This window comes from Cetorhinus maximus, chromosome 23, assembly GCF_964194155.1.
Source record: "Cetorhinus maximus chromosome 23, sCetMax3.hap1.1, whole genome shotgun sequence".
In the NCBI taxonomy this organism is placed as follows: Eukaryota; Metazoa; Chordata; class Chondrichthyes; order Lamniformes; family Cetorhinidae; genus Cetorhinus; species Cetorhinus maximus.
The window spans coordinates 22,302,585-22,319,200 of record NC_135901.1 but is presented as its reverse complement, the minus strand read 5'-3'; the positions used below and the strand labels follow the sequence as shown (position 1 = coordinate 22,319,200).

At 46.8% G+C, this 16,616-nt stretch overlaps 2 protein-coding genes across 4 annotated transcripts; both read right to left on the bottom strand.

The window, feature by feature from the left end:
- Positions 1–270: 270 nt before the first annotated feature.
- LOC144697293 (uncharacterized) lies at positions 271–12,378 on the bottom strand. 3 transcript variants are annotated; one of them, XM_078569253.1, is made up of 3 exons: positions 12,279–12,378; positions 8,179–9,137; positions 271–2,271 (listed from the first exon to the last, which is right to left on the bottom strand). In XM_078569253.1, the coding sequence occupies exon 2, from the start codon at positions 8,643–8,645 to the stop codon at positions 8,187–8,189; it is 459 nt and encodes a 152-aa protein (XP_078425379.1). In that variant the 5' UTR covers positions 8,646–9,137; positions 12,279–12,378; the 3' UTR covers positions 271–2,271; positions 8,179–8,186. The 3 variants fall into 3 exon arrangements, with proteins under 3 accessions (XP_078425379.1, XP_078425377.1, XP_078425376.1); XM_078569251.1 differs by lacking the exon at positions 12,279–12,378 and adding an exon at positions 12,120–12,219; XM_078569250.1 differs by lacking the exon at positions 12,279–12,378 and having other exon boundaries at positions 8,179–10,190.
- Positions 10,200–12,049, bottom strand: LOC144697080 (uncharacterized). The gene has a single exon (XM_078568892.1). It carries the CDS (start codon positions 11,585–11,587, stop codon positions 10,661–10,663), a length of 927 nt encoding a protein of 308 aa, XP_078425018.1. The 5' UTR covers positions 11,588–12,049; the 3' UTR covers positions 10,200–10,660.
- Positions 12,379–16,616: the final 4,238 nt, after the last annotated feature.

The window sequence follows — 16,616 nt, the reverse complement described above, 5'->3', positions numbered from 1 at the left end:
ACAGTCCTCATCGGCAGAAACATTCCTAACTTCCTAACCCCTCAGTCAGCTCGAGAAGACAGAACAAAAGAGAAAGCAGCTGCAAACATCGAACAAGAGACTGCTGTCAAAACCACTCTCACCTGTCACAGGTCAGGTGTAATTTTATATCCATTTAGTTTATGATATTTAATCTGGTTCTTCTTAATAAACTACTTAATAATTAATAAACAACTTTAAAATCACTGAGGAACTTGAACACTTTTTTTGTTTAATCCATGACTCCCGAACCTTAATCTTATTGAGGTGGGGATGGGGTAGAGGGAGAGCACTTCAAAAGGAACTAACTTGTGTTACATATATTTTAAATAATAAACACACTGTGTGTTTAACACAAAACTGATTTATTTGACTTTTGCTGTGGGGGACCCACACTAAATCCAGTAGTTGAGAGTGATTAAAAGGCTGGGTTTTGTGTTTATTGATCCCGGGAGTGCTACACATACCTTCCCAGGATCCCAAGACCAGGAGAGACATTCTAGAAGGTATGGGGAGCTGGGAGTTGTCCATGACAGTAACCGAAGGTATGAGAACTGAAATAATCTTGAGTTAGAAAGGAAACAAGACCCAAAAAAGCAGCAGTCAGTAACAGGACATCAATTATTCTCCTCTTATCTTAGAGAAATTAAGGACACAACACTCCATGTTTCAAACAACATGAATATCTTGAGATCTGTCAAATGAATCAAACTTCAGCCCAGTTACATGGTTATTAACATCAGCCCAACTGTCAGAATGAACCTGGTTGTCCTGTATGTGATTAACAGCAGTGATAACAGCAAAATCCAACCCCTTTGTTCAATTGTGAACCCCTTAGTGTCTCATTAAGTGGGATGAATGAGTGAACCCCTTCCTACACACGGAGCAGGTGAATGGCCTCTCCACAGTGCGAACTCACTGGTGTCTCAGCAGAACACCTGTGGTTTTAAAAGTCTTCTCACATTTTGAACATTTGAAAAGTCTGTAATCAGTGTGAACAAGTTGATGTGAATTGAGGTGAGCTAGACGTGTGAATCCCTTCCCACATATGGAGCAGGTGAACAACCTCTCTCAAGTGTGAACCTGCTGGTGTGTCAGTAGGTGGGATGAACAGGTGAATCCCTTCCCACATATGGAGCAGGTGAATGGCCTCTCCCCTGTGTGAATGCACTGGTGCATCAGTAGATCCCTTGTAGTTTTAAAGCTCTTCTCACAGTCAGAACATTGGAAAGGTTTCCTATCAGAGTGAACTCGCTGGTGCAGCTTGAGGTTGGTCAAACAAATAAATCCCTTCTGGCAGATGGAGCAGTGTGAACTCGCTGGTGTCTCAGCAGATCACCTGCAGTTTTAAAGCTCTTCTCACATTCAGAACATTGGAAAGGTCTGTTATCAGTGTGAACAAGTTGGTGTGAGCTGAGGTGAGATAGTCAAGTGAATCCCTTCCCACACACGAGGCAGGTGAGTGCCCTCTCTCTGGTGTGAACATGTTGGTGTTTTATGAGGTTCAGTGATTGTCTAAACACTTTCCCACAGTGAGAACAACTGAACTGTCTCTCAGTGTGAACAAACTGGTGCATGACCAGGTCCTCTCGTCTTTTAAAGCTCTTCTCACAATCAGAGCAGTTAAACAGCCTCTCACATCAATGTGAACTAGCTGGTGTCTCAGCAGCTGGGACAGAAAATTGAATCTCTCCCCACACACGGAGCAGGTTAACAGCTTCTCCCCGGTGTGAGTCCTCTGGTGTATATGTAAGCTGGATGATAATGTGAATCCCTCCCCACACACCGAGCAGGTGAACGGCCTCTCCCCGGTGTGACTGCGTCGATGAATATCCAGCTGCGATGGGTAATTGAATCCCTTCCCACAGTCCTCACATTTCCATGGTTTCTCCACGGTGTCTGTGTCCTTAAGTCTTTCCAGGTTGGACAATCAGTTGAAGCCTCATTCACACACACAACACGTGTATGGTTTCTCCACACGGCGAATGGTTCTGTTTGTTTTTAGGCTGTGCAACTGGTTAAAGCTCATTCCACAATCAGTGCACTGGAATACTCTCACTCGGGTGTGTGTGTGTCTCGGTGCTTTTCCCAGTTGTTTGAAATCTTTCCCTGCAGTCAGAACAGACAAACATTTCTCCTTCCACATTCAAAAGCCGATGATGTTCAGGTCTTGATGAACTGAGTCATTCTGTCAGATCTTGATGTGATTTTTGGTTTGAGTTACCGATCTGCAAATCTTCCCCTTCTAAAGTCCTGTAAAAGGAGATTACAATAAACATCACTGACAGTCCAGGACAGAAATTCAAAACAGACAATCCTAGTTCCTTTGGAACATTTTTCCTCTCGTTCTCCCAAAGCTGTAAATCCCCATCCACACACTCTCTCCTCCCTTGGCTAAAATCCAAATAAAGTGTTGGATAAATAATTCTTTCAACAAATCTTACAGAGATAGCAAAACGTTCAATAATTCACTTCATTCATGACTCATGACAAAACATTACACAATCAAATGTGTGTTCCCTTGCTGAAATGTGGGAAAAACTCTGTCTAGACTTCAGCAGAAAACTCCAGAATCCCACCTCTCAAAGGCACTGCCCAACCACACGGAAGTAAATGTATAATAGAGTTCAGGAGAAAAGAGAACATCTGCAAATAAGCTCTGGAACAAATACACTACAAGACAGCCCGATCGCCCACTGTATAAAACTCATAAATAGGATGTAAATGATTGAGAGTTTAATGAACTCAAGTTGACAACATATGATCAAAGGACTTCAATAGAAAATGCAGAGTGCAGTAGACCTTTCATTTCTATTCTATAAATTAAGGAGTCCTGCATTTTGTAACATATTGTAATGACTTTATGCTGAAATGATCATAATTGTGCAATCCTTTAACTGATTAATATTTTCACTTTATTTTAATATTCCTATAACTACGTCATGAATGATGATTACTTGTTTTATTTGTATCATCATCACAATTCAGTACGTGATGACTTTTCCATAAACGAATTATCTATCAAACCAAACCAATTACCTATTAATCTGAATCATCCTGACCGACCATACAGAATATCAGATGTTAACCTTGTGTCCAGAACTTACTGTGTGGAGATTTAATGAGCAATCATGAAAGTGGTTTCTCCAATCCTCCCAGGGTTTCCTTCCTACTTCCTTCTTTCTCTCCCTAACTAATTTAAACTCAGTCTCTTGTCCCATTTTGGTTTCTGCTTCTCTTCCTGCCCAATGTAACCCTGAGCTCATTTTACATGGAGCTATTTGTTAACAGTTTCCCAAAGAGAGATCAGAGTCCTCATTGATTTGAGCCCAAAGTGTAACCTCTTATTTATTGTCCCCCCTCCCCCATCCTCTGATGTGAACCATCCTCCACTCGCTGACCCAGGATGGCGGCCGTTAACCTGGGCCTGTTCCCTGGAGGGAGAAGCCCCGCAGCTGCAAACCAGGAGCTGATAATTATTCCTCAGGGTTTGCGGATCCACAGTGTTTCCAAATCCTCCCCGTCCAGCTGCCGGCTCCATCGCTCCCTCTACCAGTTGCAGGAGCGACAAACAAGTGGCTCTCCGTGGTCATGACTGACACTGTGCATACTCCAAACACTGGGGGGCACTGAGCCTGTGCACTGGTCTCCTGTTGTGTGGATAGGGGACATTCTCTACCTCGGGGAATGCTGGGTAAAAGCCCCACCATTGTGATTCACAATTCAGGTTGTGATTATTTTTTGGGAATGAGGTGGAGACTGACCATAGCACCAATCAATAAAGTCACGAACTTGACATTCTGTAACCTACAAGGTTACAGACGAAGAACTGGATAGTGGGATTGGGCTGGCACAGACATGATGGGCCATATGGCCTCCTTCAGTCCTATAAAGTTTCATTTTCAGTTTCCATCGTTGAAGATGTTGAAGACTGAGATTTAGACTAAGACAGAATTTTGCTCTCTCAAGGAATTGAGGATCATGGGGAACAGGCAGGAAAGTGGAATTGAGGCTGAAATCAGCCATGATCGTTTTGAATGGCGGAGCAGGCGTGACAGGTCATTCAGTCTAATCCCGCTCCTAGCCCTTATAGAAACAAAGAGACTAGGAGCAGGAGTAGGCCATTGGGCCCTTCGAGCCTGCTCTGCCATTCATTATGATCATGGCTGATCATCCAGCTCAATAGCCTGCTCCCACTTTCTCCCCTATCCTTGATCCCTTTCACCCCAAGAACTATATCTGACTCCTTCTTGAAAACATACAATGTTTTGGCCTCAACTACTTTCTGTGGTAACAAATTCCACAGTCTCACCACTCTCTGGGTGAAGAAATTTCTCCTCATCTCAGTCCTAAATGGTCTACCCCATATCCTCAGACTGTGAACCCTGGTTCTGGACGCCCCCACCACCGGAAACATCCTTCCTGCGTCTACCCTGTCTAGTCCTGTTAGAATTTTATAGATTTCTATGAGATCCCCTCTCATTCTTCTGAACTCCAGCGAATGTAATCCTAACTGACTCAATCTCTCCTCATATGTCAGTCCCGCCATCCCAGGAATCAGTCGGGTAAACTTTCGCTGCGCTCCCTCCATAGTAAGTACATCCTTCCTCAGATAAGGAGACCAAAACTGCACACAATATTCCAGGTGTGGTCTCACCAAGGTCCTGTACAATTGCAGGAAGACATCCCTGTTCCTGTACTCGAATCCTCTGGCTATGAAGGCCAACATACCATTTTCCTTCTTTACTGCCTGCTGCACCTGCATGCTTACCTTCAGCGACTGGTGTACGAGAACACCCAGGCCTCGTTGCGCATTCCCCTCTCTCAATTTATAGCCATTCAGATAATCATCTGCCTTCCTGTTTTTGTTACCACAATGGATAACCTCACATTTATCCACATTATACTGCATCTGCCATGCATTTGCCCACTCACTCAGCTTGTCCAAATCACACTGAAGCATCTCTGCATCCTCCTCACAGCTCAACCTCCCACCCAGCTTTTTGTCATCTGCGAATTTGGATCCATTACATTTAGTTCCCTCATCTAAATCATTAATATATATTGTGAATAACTGGGGTCCCAGCACCGATCCCTGCGGTACCCCACTAGTCACTGCCTGCCATTCGGAAAAAGACCCGTTTATTCCTGCTCTTTGTTTCCTGTCTGCCAACCAGTTTTCTATCCATCTCAATGCACTACTCCCAATCCCATGCGCTTTAATTTTACACGCCAATCTATGTGGGACTTTGTCGAAAGCCTTCTGAAAGTCCAAATAAACCACATCCATTGGCTCCCCCTCATCAACTCGACTCGTTACATCCTCGAAAAATTCCAGTGGATTTGTCAAGCATGATTTCCTTTTCATAAATCCATGCTGACTCTGTCCAATTCTGCTACTGTTTTCCAAGTGCTCAGCTATTAAATCTTCTATAATGGACTCTAAAATTTTCCCAAGTACCAATGTCAGGCTGACTGGTCTACAATTCCCTGTTTTCTCTCTACCTCCCTTTTTAAGTAGTGGGGTTACATTAGCTACCCTCCAATCTGTAGGAACTGTTCCAGAGTCTATAGAATTTCGGAAGATGACCACCAATGCATTCACTATTTCCAGGGCCACTTCCTTTAGTACTCTGGAATGTAGATTATCAGGCCCTGGGGATTTATCTGCCTTCAATCTCATCAATTTCCCCAACACAATTTCCCTAATAATATTGATTTCTTTCAGTTCCACCCTCTCACTAAACCCTGTGTTCTCCAACATTTCTGGTATGTTATTTGTGTCCTCCTTTGTGAAGACAGAACCAAAGAATGTATTTAGTTGGTCAGCCATTTCTTTGTTCCCCATTATAAATTCTCCTGTTTCTGACTGTAAGGGACCTAAATTTGTCTTCACCAATCTTTTTCTCTTCACATACCTACAGAAACTTTTACAGTCAGTTTTTATGTTCCCGGCAAGCTTACTCTTGTACCCTACATTCCCCTTCTTAAACAATCGCCAGGTCCTCTTTTGCTGAATTCTAAACTGCTCCCAATCCTCAGGCCTGTTACGTTTTCTGGCCAAATGGTATGCCTCTTCCTTGGATCTCATACTATCTCTAATTTTCCTTGTAAGCCATGGTTTGGCCACCGTTCCTATTTTATTTTTGCACCAGACAGGAATAAACAATTGCTGCAGTTCACCCATGCACTCTTTTGAATGTTTGCCATTGCCTATCAACCCTCATCCTTGAAGTAATGTTTCCCAATCCATCATAGCCAACTCACGCCTCATACCATCATAGTTTCCCTTATTAAGATTCAGGGCCCTAGTCTCAGAATCAACTACGTCACTCTCCATCTTGATGAAGAATTAATTCATATTATGGTCGCTCATCCCCAAGGGGCCTCGCACAACTAGATTGCCAATTATTCCTTTCTCATTACATAATACCCAATCTAGGATGGCCTGTTCTCCAGCTGGTTCCTCAAAGTATTGATCCAGAAAAACATCCCGTCCACACTCCAGGAATTCCTCCCCTACGGTATCGTTACTGATTTGATTTGCCCAATCTATATGCATGTTAAAGTCACCCATAATTACAGATGTTCCCTTATTGCATGCGTCTCTAATTTCCTGTTTAATGCCATTCCCAATATCACCACTACAGCTTGGGGGTCTATATACAACGTCTTCTAGCGTTTTTTGCCCCTTAGTGTTTCTCAGCTCTACCCATACAGATTCCACATCATCGGAGCTCATATCTTTCCTCACCATTGAGCTAATTTCCTCTTTAACCAGCAATGCAACTCCGCCTTTTCCTTTTTGTTTTCCTTCCGAAATACTGAATTCCCCCCGGATGTTCAGTTCCCATCCCTGGTCAACCTGCAGCTATGCCTCCGTAATCCCGGCTATATCATACCTGTTTACATCTATTTGCGCAGTTAATTCATCCACTTTATTGTGAATGCTCCTCGCAATAAGGCATAAAGCCTTAAGGCTTGTCTTTTTAACATTACTTGCCCTGTTCCCACTAATGTTCACTGAGGGCCTGGTTTGATTCTTGCCCTTGATTTCTCTGCCTATCACTTTTCTTATTCCCCTTTCTGTCTTTTGTTCTTGTCCTTGATTCCCCTTCCTCTGACTTCTTACATAGGTTCCCATCCCTCTGCCATTTTAGTTTAAACCCTCCCCAACCACTCTAGCAAATGTTCCTCCTAGGACATCAGTCCCGGTCCTGCCCAGGTGTAACCCGTCCAGTTTGTACTGGGCCCACCTCCCCCAAAACTGGGTCCCAATGTCCCAGGAATCTGAAACCCTCCCCTTCACACCATCTCTTCGGCCACGTATTCATCCGACATATCCTGCTATTTCTACTCTGACTAGCAAGTGGCACTGGTAGTAATCCTGAAATCACTACCTTTGAGATCCTACTTTTCAACTTATTTCCTAACTCCCTATATTCTGCTTTTGGGACTTCATCCCTTTTTTTGCCTATGTCGTGTGTACCAATGTGTACCAGGACCACTGGCTGTTCACCCTCCCCCTTCAGAATGTCCTCCAGCCGCTCTGAGACATCCTTGACCCTAGCACCAGGGAGGCAACATACCATACTGAAGTCTCGTTTGCGGCCACAGAAATGTCGATTTATTCCCCTTCCAATTGAATTAATTATTGCATTCCCACACTTTTTACTCTTCACCAGTGCAGCAGAGCCAACCACGGTGCAACGAATTTGGCTGTTGCTGCTTTCCCCTGAGAGGCCATTCCCTTCAACAGTATCCAAAGTGGTATATCTGTTTTACAAGGCAATAGCCACAGGAGATTCCTGCACTGCGTGCCTAGTCCTCTTGCTCTGCCTGGTGGTCACCCATTCCCTTCCTGCCTGTGGACTCTTAGCCTACGGTGTGACCACCTCTCTATGATACTCTCCGCCTCGCAGATGCTCCACAGTGTCCCCAGCTGCCGCTCCAGCTCCAAAGCCCGGGCTTCCAGGAGCTGCAACTGGAGACACACCTCTCACGCTTCTCTTCCCTTCTCTTAGGTTCTTACAACAGCGCTGTCTGCTTTCATCTAAACTCATTTATTTGACAGATATCCAGAATAGTAAACTCCAGCCCAGATATAAGCATTACTAACAGCAACAGAAACAAAGGATGTGATTAACAGCAGAATCCAACCTCTGCAGTCACTTGTGAACTCGCTGGTGTGTCAGCAAGTGAGACGATCGAGCAAATCTCCTCCCACACACAGAGCAGGTGAACGGCCTCTCCCCAGTGTGAACTTGCTGGTGTGTCAGCAGGTTTGATGACTGAGAAAACCCCTTCCCACACACAGAGCAGGTGAATATCTTCTCCCCTGTGTGAACCCGCTGATGTGTCACCAGGTTGGATGATGAAGTGAATCCCTTCCCACACATGGAGCAGGTGTACGGCCTCTCCCCGGTGTGAACTCGCTGGTGTTGAATGAGGTGAGGCGATTGTCTGAATCTCTTCTCACATTGAGAACAACTGAATGGTCTCTCGTCAGTGTGAACAAGCTGGTGTTTAATTAGGTCCGGTGAGATTTTAAAGCCTTTCCCACAGTCAGAGCATTTAAAAGGCCTCTCGTCAGTGTGAACTCGCTGGTGTAACTGAAGGCTGGACATCAGAGTGAATCCTTTCCCACACGCGGAGCAGGTGTACGGTCTCTCCCCAGTGTGAGTGCGTCGATGAGCTTCCAGCTGGGATGGGCAAGTGAATCCCTTCCCACAGTCCCCACATTTCCACGGTTTCTTTGTGGTCTCAGTGTCCTTGTATCTCTCCAGGTTGGACGATCAGTTGAAGCCACATCCACAGACAGAACACATGTACAGTCTCTCCACGCTGTGAATCTTGTGACGTTATTTCAGGCTGTGTAACTGGTTAAAGCTCTATCCACAGTCAGTGCACTGGAACACTCTCACTCGGGTGTGTGTGTCTCGGTGCTTTTCCAGCCACACTGACGCTTGAAATCTTTTCCCACAATCAGAACAAACATTTTTCCTTCGACATTCAAAGACTGATGATATTCAGGTCCTGATGAATTGAGTGACTCTGTCAGATTGTGATGAGATGTTTGGTTTGAGTTTTCCATCTTCAAGTCATCTCCTTCTAATATCCTGTAAATACAGTTGACAAAAGTTATCACTATCAGTCCAGGATAGAAATTCAGATCAGACAATTCTAGTTTCTATAGAACATACTTTCTTCTCTCAAGCACGTTGTCCAATTAAATGAAAAGGGCCCAAAATCAGCATCAAAGCCCCAACAAGAGTGAAGAGAACCTTCCTAACTAAACCAGAATGTTGTTTTCAGTGTCTCTGAGACATTCTGTACCTTGAGGTACCCACCAGTGGTGGAAAGTATCAGCCGTATGAGTGGACACCACATGCTCCGTCTCCAGAGCCACCCAGGCATGGACAAGACCATGGAAGAGAGGCCAGAAGCCTCTTATGGGGTAGAAACAGAAAATTCTGGAAAAACCCAGCAGGTCTGACAGCATCTGTGGAGAGAGAAACAGCGTTAATGTTTCAAGTCCATATGACTCTTCTTCAGAGCCAGTGAAGTCATCTCTGCTTGATGAGAGCCAGCCTACTTGGGAGATTTGTCTTTGAGAGGACAGCCACGTTCCTGATTCTTTCCCTGAGATGCCCAGAATGTGCTGCAAACAGCGAAAGTGAAAGTTGTTGAGCTTCCTTTCTTGATCACTGTAAATCGTCCATGTTTCACAGACAGACAACAAGGTGCTGAGGACACAGGCCTCATAAACCAGCATCTTGATGCTGAGAGACAGCTTGATGTGAGTCGGCCAAAGGTGGAGCCACTTTCCCGATGCATGTATCGAGTTCTGCATCAAGAAACAGATTGTCTGTCGTTGTGGACCCAAAGTCACAGATTTCACCGGCCACTTCCAGTGTGATCAAGGACGGACACCCAGTCCCCAAACCACAGTTTTCTTGATGTTTACAGTAAGGGAGAACAAGTTACAGACACGGGAGAGACAGTCCATGAGTCTTTGTAGCTGAGTTTCTGTGTGAGTCACAAGCATGACATCATCAGCATAGAGGAGGTCTCTGATCGAGACAGGCTGTATTTTGTCTTCACTTTCAGTCTGGACAGATTGTGGAGTTTGCCGTCTGACCAAGTATTCAGGGAAACTCCTTCCATATCTGCAGGGAAGATGGAGAAGAAAATAGCAAACAAATTGGGGACTCGGACACAGCCCTGTTTCACTCCATTCTACACCCTGAAACTGTCAGAAGTGGAGCCGCCAAACTGTACAGTACAAGGTATGTTGTCATGAAAGGAGTGGATGAGACAGAGGGACTTTGGTGGACAAAGTTTTTGCTGCAATCTCCTTTGTCCCCTTTGTTTTTGTAAATTGTGATTATTTTTGTGTCATGCACGTCCTGTGGAACGCATCCGACCTTCCAGCAGAGTTCATGAATTAAGGGGAATGATCACAGATGGTGTTTTTAAAAAGGGACACTGCAGCCCCGAGTATCAGTGACATCTCCAGAATATTAAGCTCCATCCAGTTATAGGGGTTGTTAACATCAGCAGAAACAAACTTGACATTGTCAGACTATTAATCCTGAACATGATTAACAGCAGCGATAACAGCAGAATCCAACCCCTGCAGTCACTTATGAACTCGCTCATGTGTCACTAGGTTGAAGGACCGAGTGAATCTCTTCCCACACACGGAGCAGTTGAATGGTCTCTCTCCAGTGTGAACTCTCTGATGTGCCAGGAGAGCAGATGAACACCTGAACCTCTTTCCACAGTCCGTGCAGCTGAATGGCTTCTCCTCAGTGTGAATTTGCTGGTGTGACTCGAGGGCGGATGATACAGTGAATCTCTTCCCACATACAGAGCAGATGAACGGTTTCTCCCCAGTGTGAACTCGCTGGTGTGCAATGAGGGTGGATGACTGCCTGAAACTCTTTCCACAAGAAGTGCAGCTAAACGGCTTCTCCCCAGTGTGAACTCGCTGGTGTCTCAGCAGACTGGATGACTGAGTAAATCTCTGCCCACACACAGAACAGGTGAACGGCCTCTCCCCAGTGTGAACTCGCTGGTGTTCAGCAAGTGCAGATGAATGCCTGAAACTCTTTCTACAGGAAGTACAGTTGAATGGCTTCTCCTCAGAGTGAACTCGCTGGTGTGACCTAAGGCCGGATGAATGAGTGAATCCCTTCCCACACACAGGGCAAGTGAATGGCTTCTGACCAGTGTGAAGTCGCTGGTGTATATTGAGGTCAGATGAAGACCTGAACCTCTTTTCACAGTAAGTGCAGCTGAACGGCCTCTCCTCAGTGTGAATTCGCTGGTGCAACATAAGACAGGATGTCTGAGTAAATCCCTTCCCACATACAGGGCAGGTGAATGGCCTCTCCTCAGTGTGAATTCGCTGGTGTGACATGAGTTTGGTTGTCTGAGTGAATCCCTTCCCACACACGGAACAGGTGAACGGCTTCTCCCCAGTGTGAATGCGTCGATGGATTTCCAGCTGAGATGGATAATTGAATCCTTTACCACAATCCTCACATTTCCATGGTTTGTCCATGGTGCCGGAGTCCTTATGTCTCTCCAGGTTGGATAATCGGTTAAAGCCTTGTCCACACACAGAACACGTGTACGGTCTCACCCCGCTGTGAATGGTGTGATGTTTTTTCAGGTTGTATAACTGGTTAAAGCTCTTTCCACAGTTAGTTCACTGGAACACTCTCACACGGGTGTGTGTGTCTCAGTGCTTTTCCAGTCACACTGATGTTTGAAATCTTTTCCCACAGACAAAACAGACAAGTATTTCTCCTTCCACGTTCAATTGCTGATGATATTCAGGTCCTGATGAATCGAGTGACGGTTTTAAATCTGGATGTGAAGTTTGATTTGAGCTTCCCTCTGTAAATCTTCCCCTTCTAACATCCTGCAAAAGGAGTTTACAAAACTCTTAACTGTCAGCACAGCCTAGAAATTCAGAACAGACAATTCTAGTTTCTATGGAACACTTATTCCTCTCTTGTTCCCCCAAAGCTGTAAATCCCCATCCCACACACTCTCCCTCCTCCCTGGGCTGAAATCCAAACCCATCTCACCATCTCCACCATTTCTTTCCTCCACTCCCAGTTTTCTCCCTCCCTCCCCTCTGCCTGGGTTCAGTTCTCCAGCTCCTGTCTGCAGACTGACAATAAAATCAATGAGTCTTATTGGGGGTTTGGGGCCTCCACAAAGTGTTTCCAAATCCTCCCACCCACCGCCTCGCTCTGACTCCACTTCTCCGGGACAAACAGGCGCCTCTTCCCGCAAGGCCATCAATCGCATTGCGCATGCTCCAGACTCTTCGACGCTGCGCCTGCGCAATGGTGTCCAGCCTCAACAGTCATACTGCGCATGCTCCAGCTCGCCGTGCTCGCCTGTTTGACAGCAGCTCCGGACCAATAGAAAAAGGGGGCGCGGCTGGAGGATAGAATCGAGAGGCTGGTTCTTCAACCAATCGGAGTGAATGAGGGGCGGGGCTGAGCCCGGATCTCCTTCATTGGCTGAAACTCTGCATAATTTTCAAAGCTGATTTGTCTCAAACTCCAGGAGAAAACTGGACCTTTCTGTTTGGAGCTTTAAACAGATGATAAAGTTGAGCAAACATTTCAACATTTGTTAGTGAAAAGTGGGAACATGATGAAACAATGCACAAACAATACAAGGGTTGACTTAAAGTGATAACTGGGCAGACAGGGAATGTCATCATTAGATCAAGGAGAGTCCCTGGTTTCAATAAATGAGCCGACAGAGGAGTTAAGACAGGTTACAGAGAAAGTCGTTAACGTGTACGCCCTGTCACAAGGGGCCGAGCGGCTGGAGGTTTTTCAGCAGCTCCCACTGCTGCTGGCGACCTCCAGGCCGGTCATTCTGGGCGGTGACTTCAACTGCATCATTAATGCGGCTGGACGATCCAGCAGGGCCGACAGCAGATTGGACGCTACGTCCAGATCCCTGATGGAAACAGTTAAGGATGCCAAGCTGCACGACGTCTTCAGCAACCCTGCAGACGGAGCGCAGCGTAGATACACCTGGTCGCGACCAGACGGGTCCATCCGTTCCAGGATAGACTTCCTGTTTGTGTCCCGTGCGTTCGCAGTCAGATCCACCGACGTCAAGCCGGTGTTCTTCTCTGACCACTGCCTCCTACTGGCTGACTGTCACTTAGAGGAAGACCAGAGGGTGGGCAGGGAGGCATGGAAGTTAAACGTGCAACTGCCGACCCCAGAGAACATTGAGGAGCTCAAGAGGGATTACAAAGGTTGGAGAACCATGAAACCCCTCTTTGAGTCTCTGACACGCTGGTGGGAAGCGATCAAGGGAAACATCAAGAGGTTTTTCATCCTCAAAGGCACCCAGAAAGCTAGAAAGGAACAGAGGGAAATGTCCCAACTCCAGAAAAACATGCAGAATCTGCTCCGGCTGCAGTCGATGGGGGTCGATGTCAAGGAGGAACTCCAAGAGGTGAAGAGCCAGCAAGCCTCGCTCTTTGCCTCGGAGGCCTCCAAGATCATCTTCCGTTCCAGAGTCCGCTCCGTGGAGCAGGATGAGACGTGCTCACGTTTCTTCTTCCAAAAGGTACACAGAGAGAGCTCTGTGATCAGCAGCCTGAAGGAAGAAGATGGCTCAGTAAAGTCATCACGGTCCGACATTTTGAGGATCAGCAAATCCTTTTATGCCAGATTGTATGACGTGAAGCCCACGGACAGCACGGCCTCCCAGTCCTTCCTGTCCTCTATCACGGAGGTCTTAGACGACAGTACACGGGAGAGCCTGGACAAACCGCTAACTCCTGATGAACTGACTAAGGCCCTTGAGTCCTTCGAGAAGAGTAAAACTCCCGGAAGCGACGGCTTGCCGGCGGAGTTGTATTCGGCTCTGTGGGACTGGATCAGCCCAGACCTGCTAGAAGTGTACGAGAGTATGCTCCTGGCCGGCAGTATGTCAAAATCCATGAGGAAAGGCATCATCACCCTCATCTACAAGCACAAGGGGGAAAGGGAGGAAATTAGAAATTGGCGACCCATTTCACTGTTGAATGTGGACTATAAGATTCTGTCCAAGGTCATCGCCAATCGGGTCAAATCCGCTCTGGAATTGGTGATCCACCCTGACCAGACCTGCACTGTGCCAGGCAGGAAGATCTCTGACAGCCTCACGCTGCTCAGGGATACGATTGCCTATGTGCAGGACAGGGGTGTGGATACCTGCCTCTTCAGCCTGGATCAGGAGAAGGCCTTTGACAGAATATCGCACACCTACATGGGGGATGTGCTCTCCAAAATGGGGTTTGGGGAGGGAATTCACAATTGGATCCAACTGCTCTACACTAACATCAGTAGCGCAGTCTCAATCAATGGGTGGGAATCAGATAGCTTTCCTATTAAATCTGGAGTCAGGCAGGGCTGTCCTCTCTCGCCTGTTCTTTTTGTGTGTTGCATAGAACCCTTTGCTGAGTCCATCAGGGATGATCCGGGCATAAGAGGAGTGACAATCCCAGGCAGTGGAGGCACTCAGGTCAAAGCCTCCCTGTACATGGATGATGTCGCCGTCTTCTGCTCGGATCCGCTGTTGGTGCGCAGACTGATCCACATCTGCGACCAGTTTGAACTGGCCTTGGGAGTCAAGGTAAATCGTGGGAAGAGCGAGGCCATGTTCTTTGGGAACTGGGCTGACCGATCCTTTGTCCCCTTCACTGTCAGGACTGACGGCCTGAAGGTGCTGGGGATATGGTTCGGAGGGACCAGAGCATACATTAGAAACTGGAAGGAGCGAGTGTCTATGGTGAAGAGGAAACTGGGAATGTGGGAGCGACGCTCCCTCTCCATTGCGGGTAAGAACCTGGTCATCAGGTGTGAGGCACTCTCACTGTTGCTGTACGTGGCGCAGGTCTGGCCCATTCCACAGTCCTGCGGGGTGGCGATCGCCCGAGCCATCTTCCGCTTTATCTGGAGGTCGAAAATGGATCATGTCCGCAGGGACACGATGTACAAGCCTCTAGATAAAGGGGGAAAAAACGTGCCCAACATCACCCTCATACTGATGGCCACTTTTGTGTGCGGCTGCATCAAGCGGTGTGTAGACCCTCAGTATGCAAACACCAAGTGTCACTATGTGCTGAGGTTCTACCTGTCCCCGGTGTTGCGAAGGATGTGTCTGGCCACACTGCTGCGGAATGCTCCAAGTAGTTGGACCGTGCCTTACCACCTGTCCCTCATGGAAAAATTTATGCAGAGAAACACCTTTGACCACAAGTCCATCAGGCAGTGGTTGGCACGTAACGTCTTAGAGGTCCTGTGGGAAAAGGAGAGGGTGGATCCTGTGGGATGGTTCCCCGAGCAGACTGTCAAAGTCATTTGGCAGAATGCCTCATCACCAGAACTTTCCAACAAGCACCAAGACATAGCTTGGCTGGTGGTGAGAAAGGCCCTCCCTGTCAGATCCTTCCTACATGCCAAGAGTCTCAACCCCTCTGCACGTTGCCCTCGAAGTGGCTGTGGTGGGGAAGAGACCGTTGTTCACCTCCTGGTGGATTGTGCCTTTGCAAAGAAGGTCTGGAGAGAGATGCAGTGGTTTCTGTCGAGGTTCATCCTGAGTAGTTCTGTGACACAGGACTCTGTGCTCTATGGGCTGTTCCCAGGGACACACACCGAGACAAACATCAACTGCAGCTGGAGGATCATCAACTCGGTGAAAGACGCTCTTTGGTCTGCCCGAAACTTGTTGGTCTTCCAGCGCAAAGAGTTGTCCCCGACCGAGTGTTGCAGACTGGCACATTCCAAAGTCCAGGACTACATGCTGAGGGACGCACTAAAGCTTGGGGCAGCCGCCGCAAAGGCGCAATGGGGAAGGGTCGCTGCCTAAGACCTTTCTGCCACAGTGCACCGAGGGGTTGGGAACTGTCTAAACCCCCTCGGGCTGTACAGCTCAAAATGAATGTCTGCAAATTATTGTAATATTCATTTTTTGTATCAATGGATTTCGTGATACACGTTGTAAAAGTTGAACCTGATTGTATTTTTGTGTTGGTGATTTTGAAATGGTTTGAAATGTTGTTGAAGATATTTTGTGAATAAAGTATATTTTTGCAAAAAAAAAGACAGGTTACAGAGAAGGTCTTCTCGCTGACAGGATTTCCTTTTGGCTCTTTCACCATGTTCACCTTCACTGTTTTCCATTACCCTCCTGGTGTTTGACAAGGTGTTCACCAAAACTCAAACATAACCATTAACACTCACACTGTCTTGTGTCCATGACGTCTTGTCAAATTTATCCTTGGCTCCCATCTGTCCTGACCTTCTACTTTGCTTCACCTGTTCACACTGGGGAGAGGCCATTCATCTGCTCCTAGTGTGGGATGGGATTCATTCGGTCAAGCACCCTCATTTCACTCCAGCTTGTTCACACTGATAAGAGAACATTTAAATGTCCTGACTATGACAAGAGCTTTAAATACAAAAGGGAACTGCTGAGGCACCAGCGCACTCACACTCGGGAGAAGCCTTTTACATGATCCGTATGTGGGAAGCCATTTAATCTATCATCTACCCTGCTGA

What these genes read in the sequence shown, in the direction of transcription:
- LOC144697293 (XM_078569253.1), bottom strand. Translation starts at nt 8,645, where the DNA reads ATGTCCAGCCTTCAGTTACACCAGCGAGTTCACACTGACGAGAGGCCT.
- LOC144697080 (XM_078568892.1), bottom strand. Translation starts at nt 11,587, where the DNA reads ATGGACAAACCATGGAAATGTGAGGATTGTGGTAAAGGATTCAATTAT.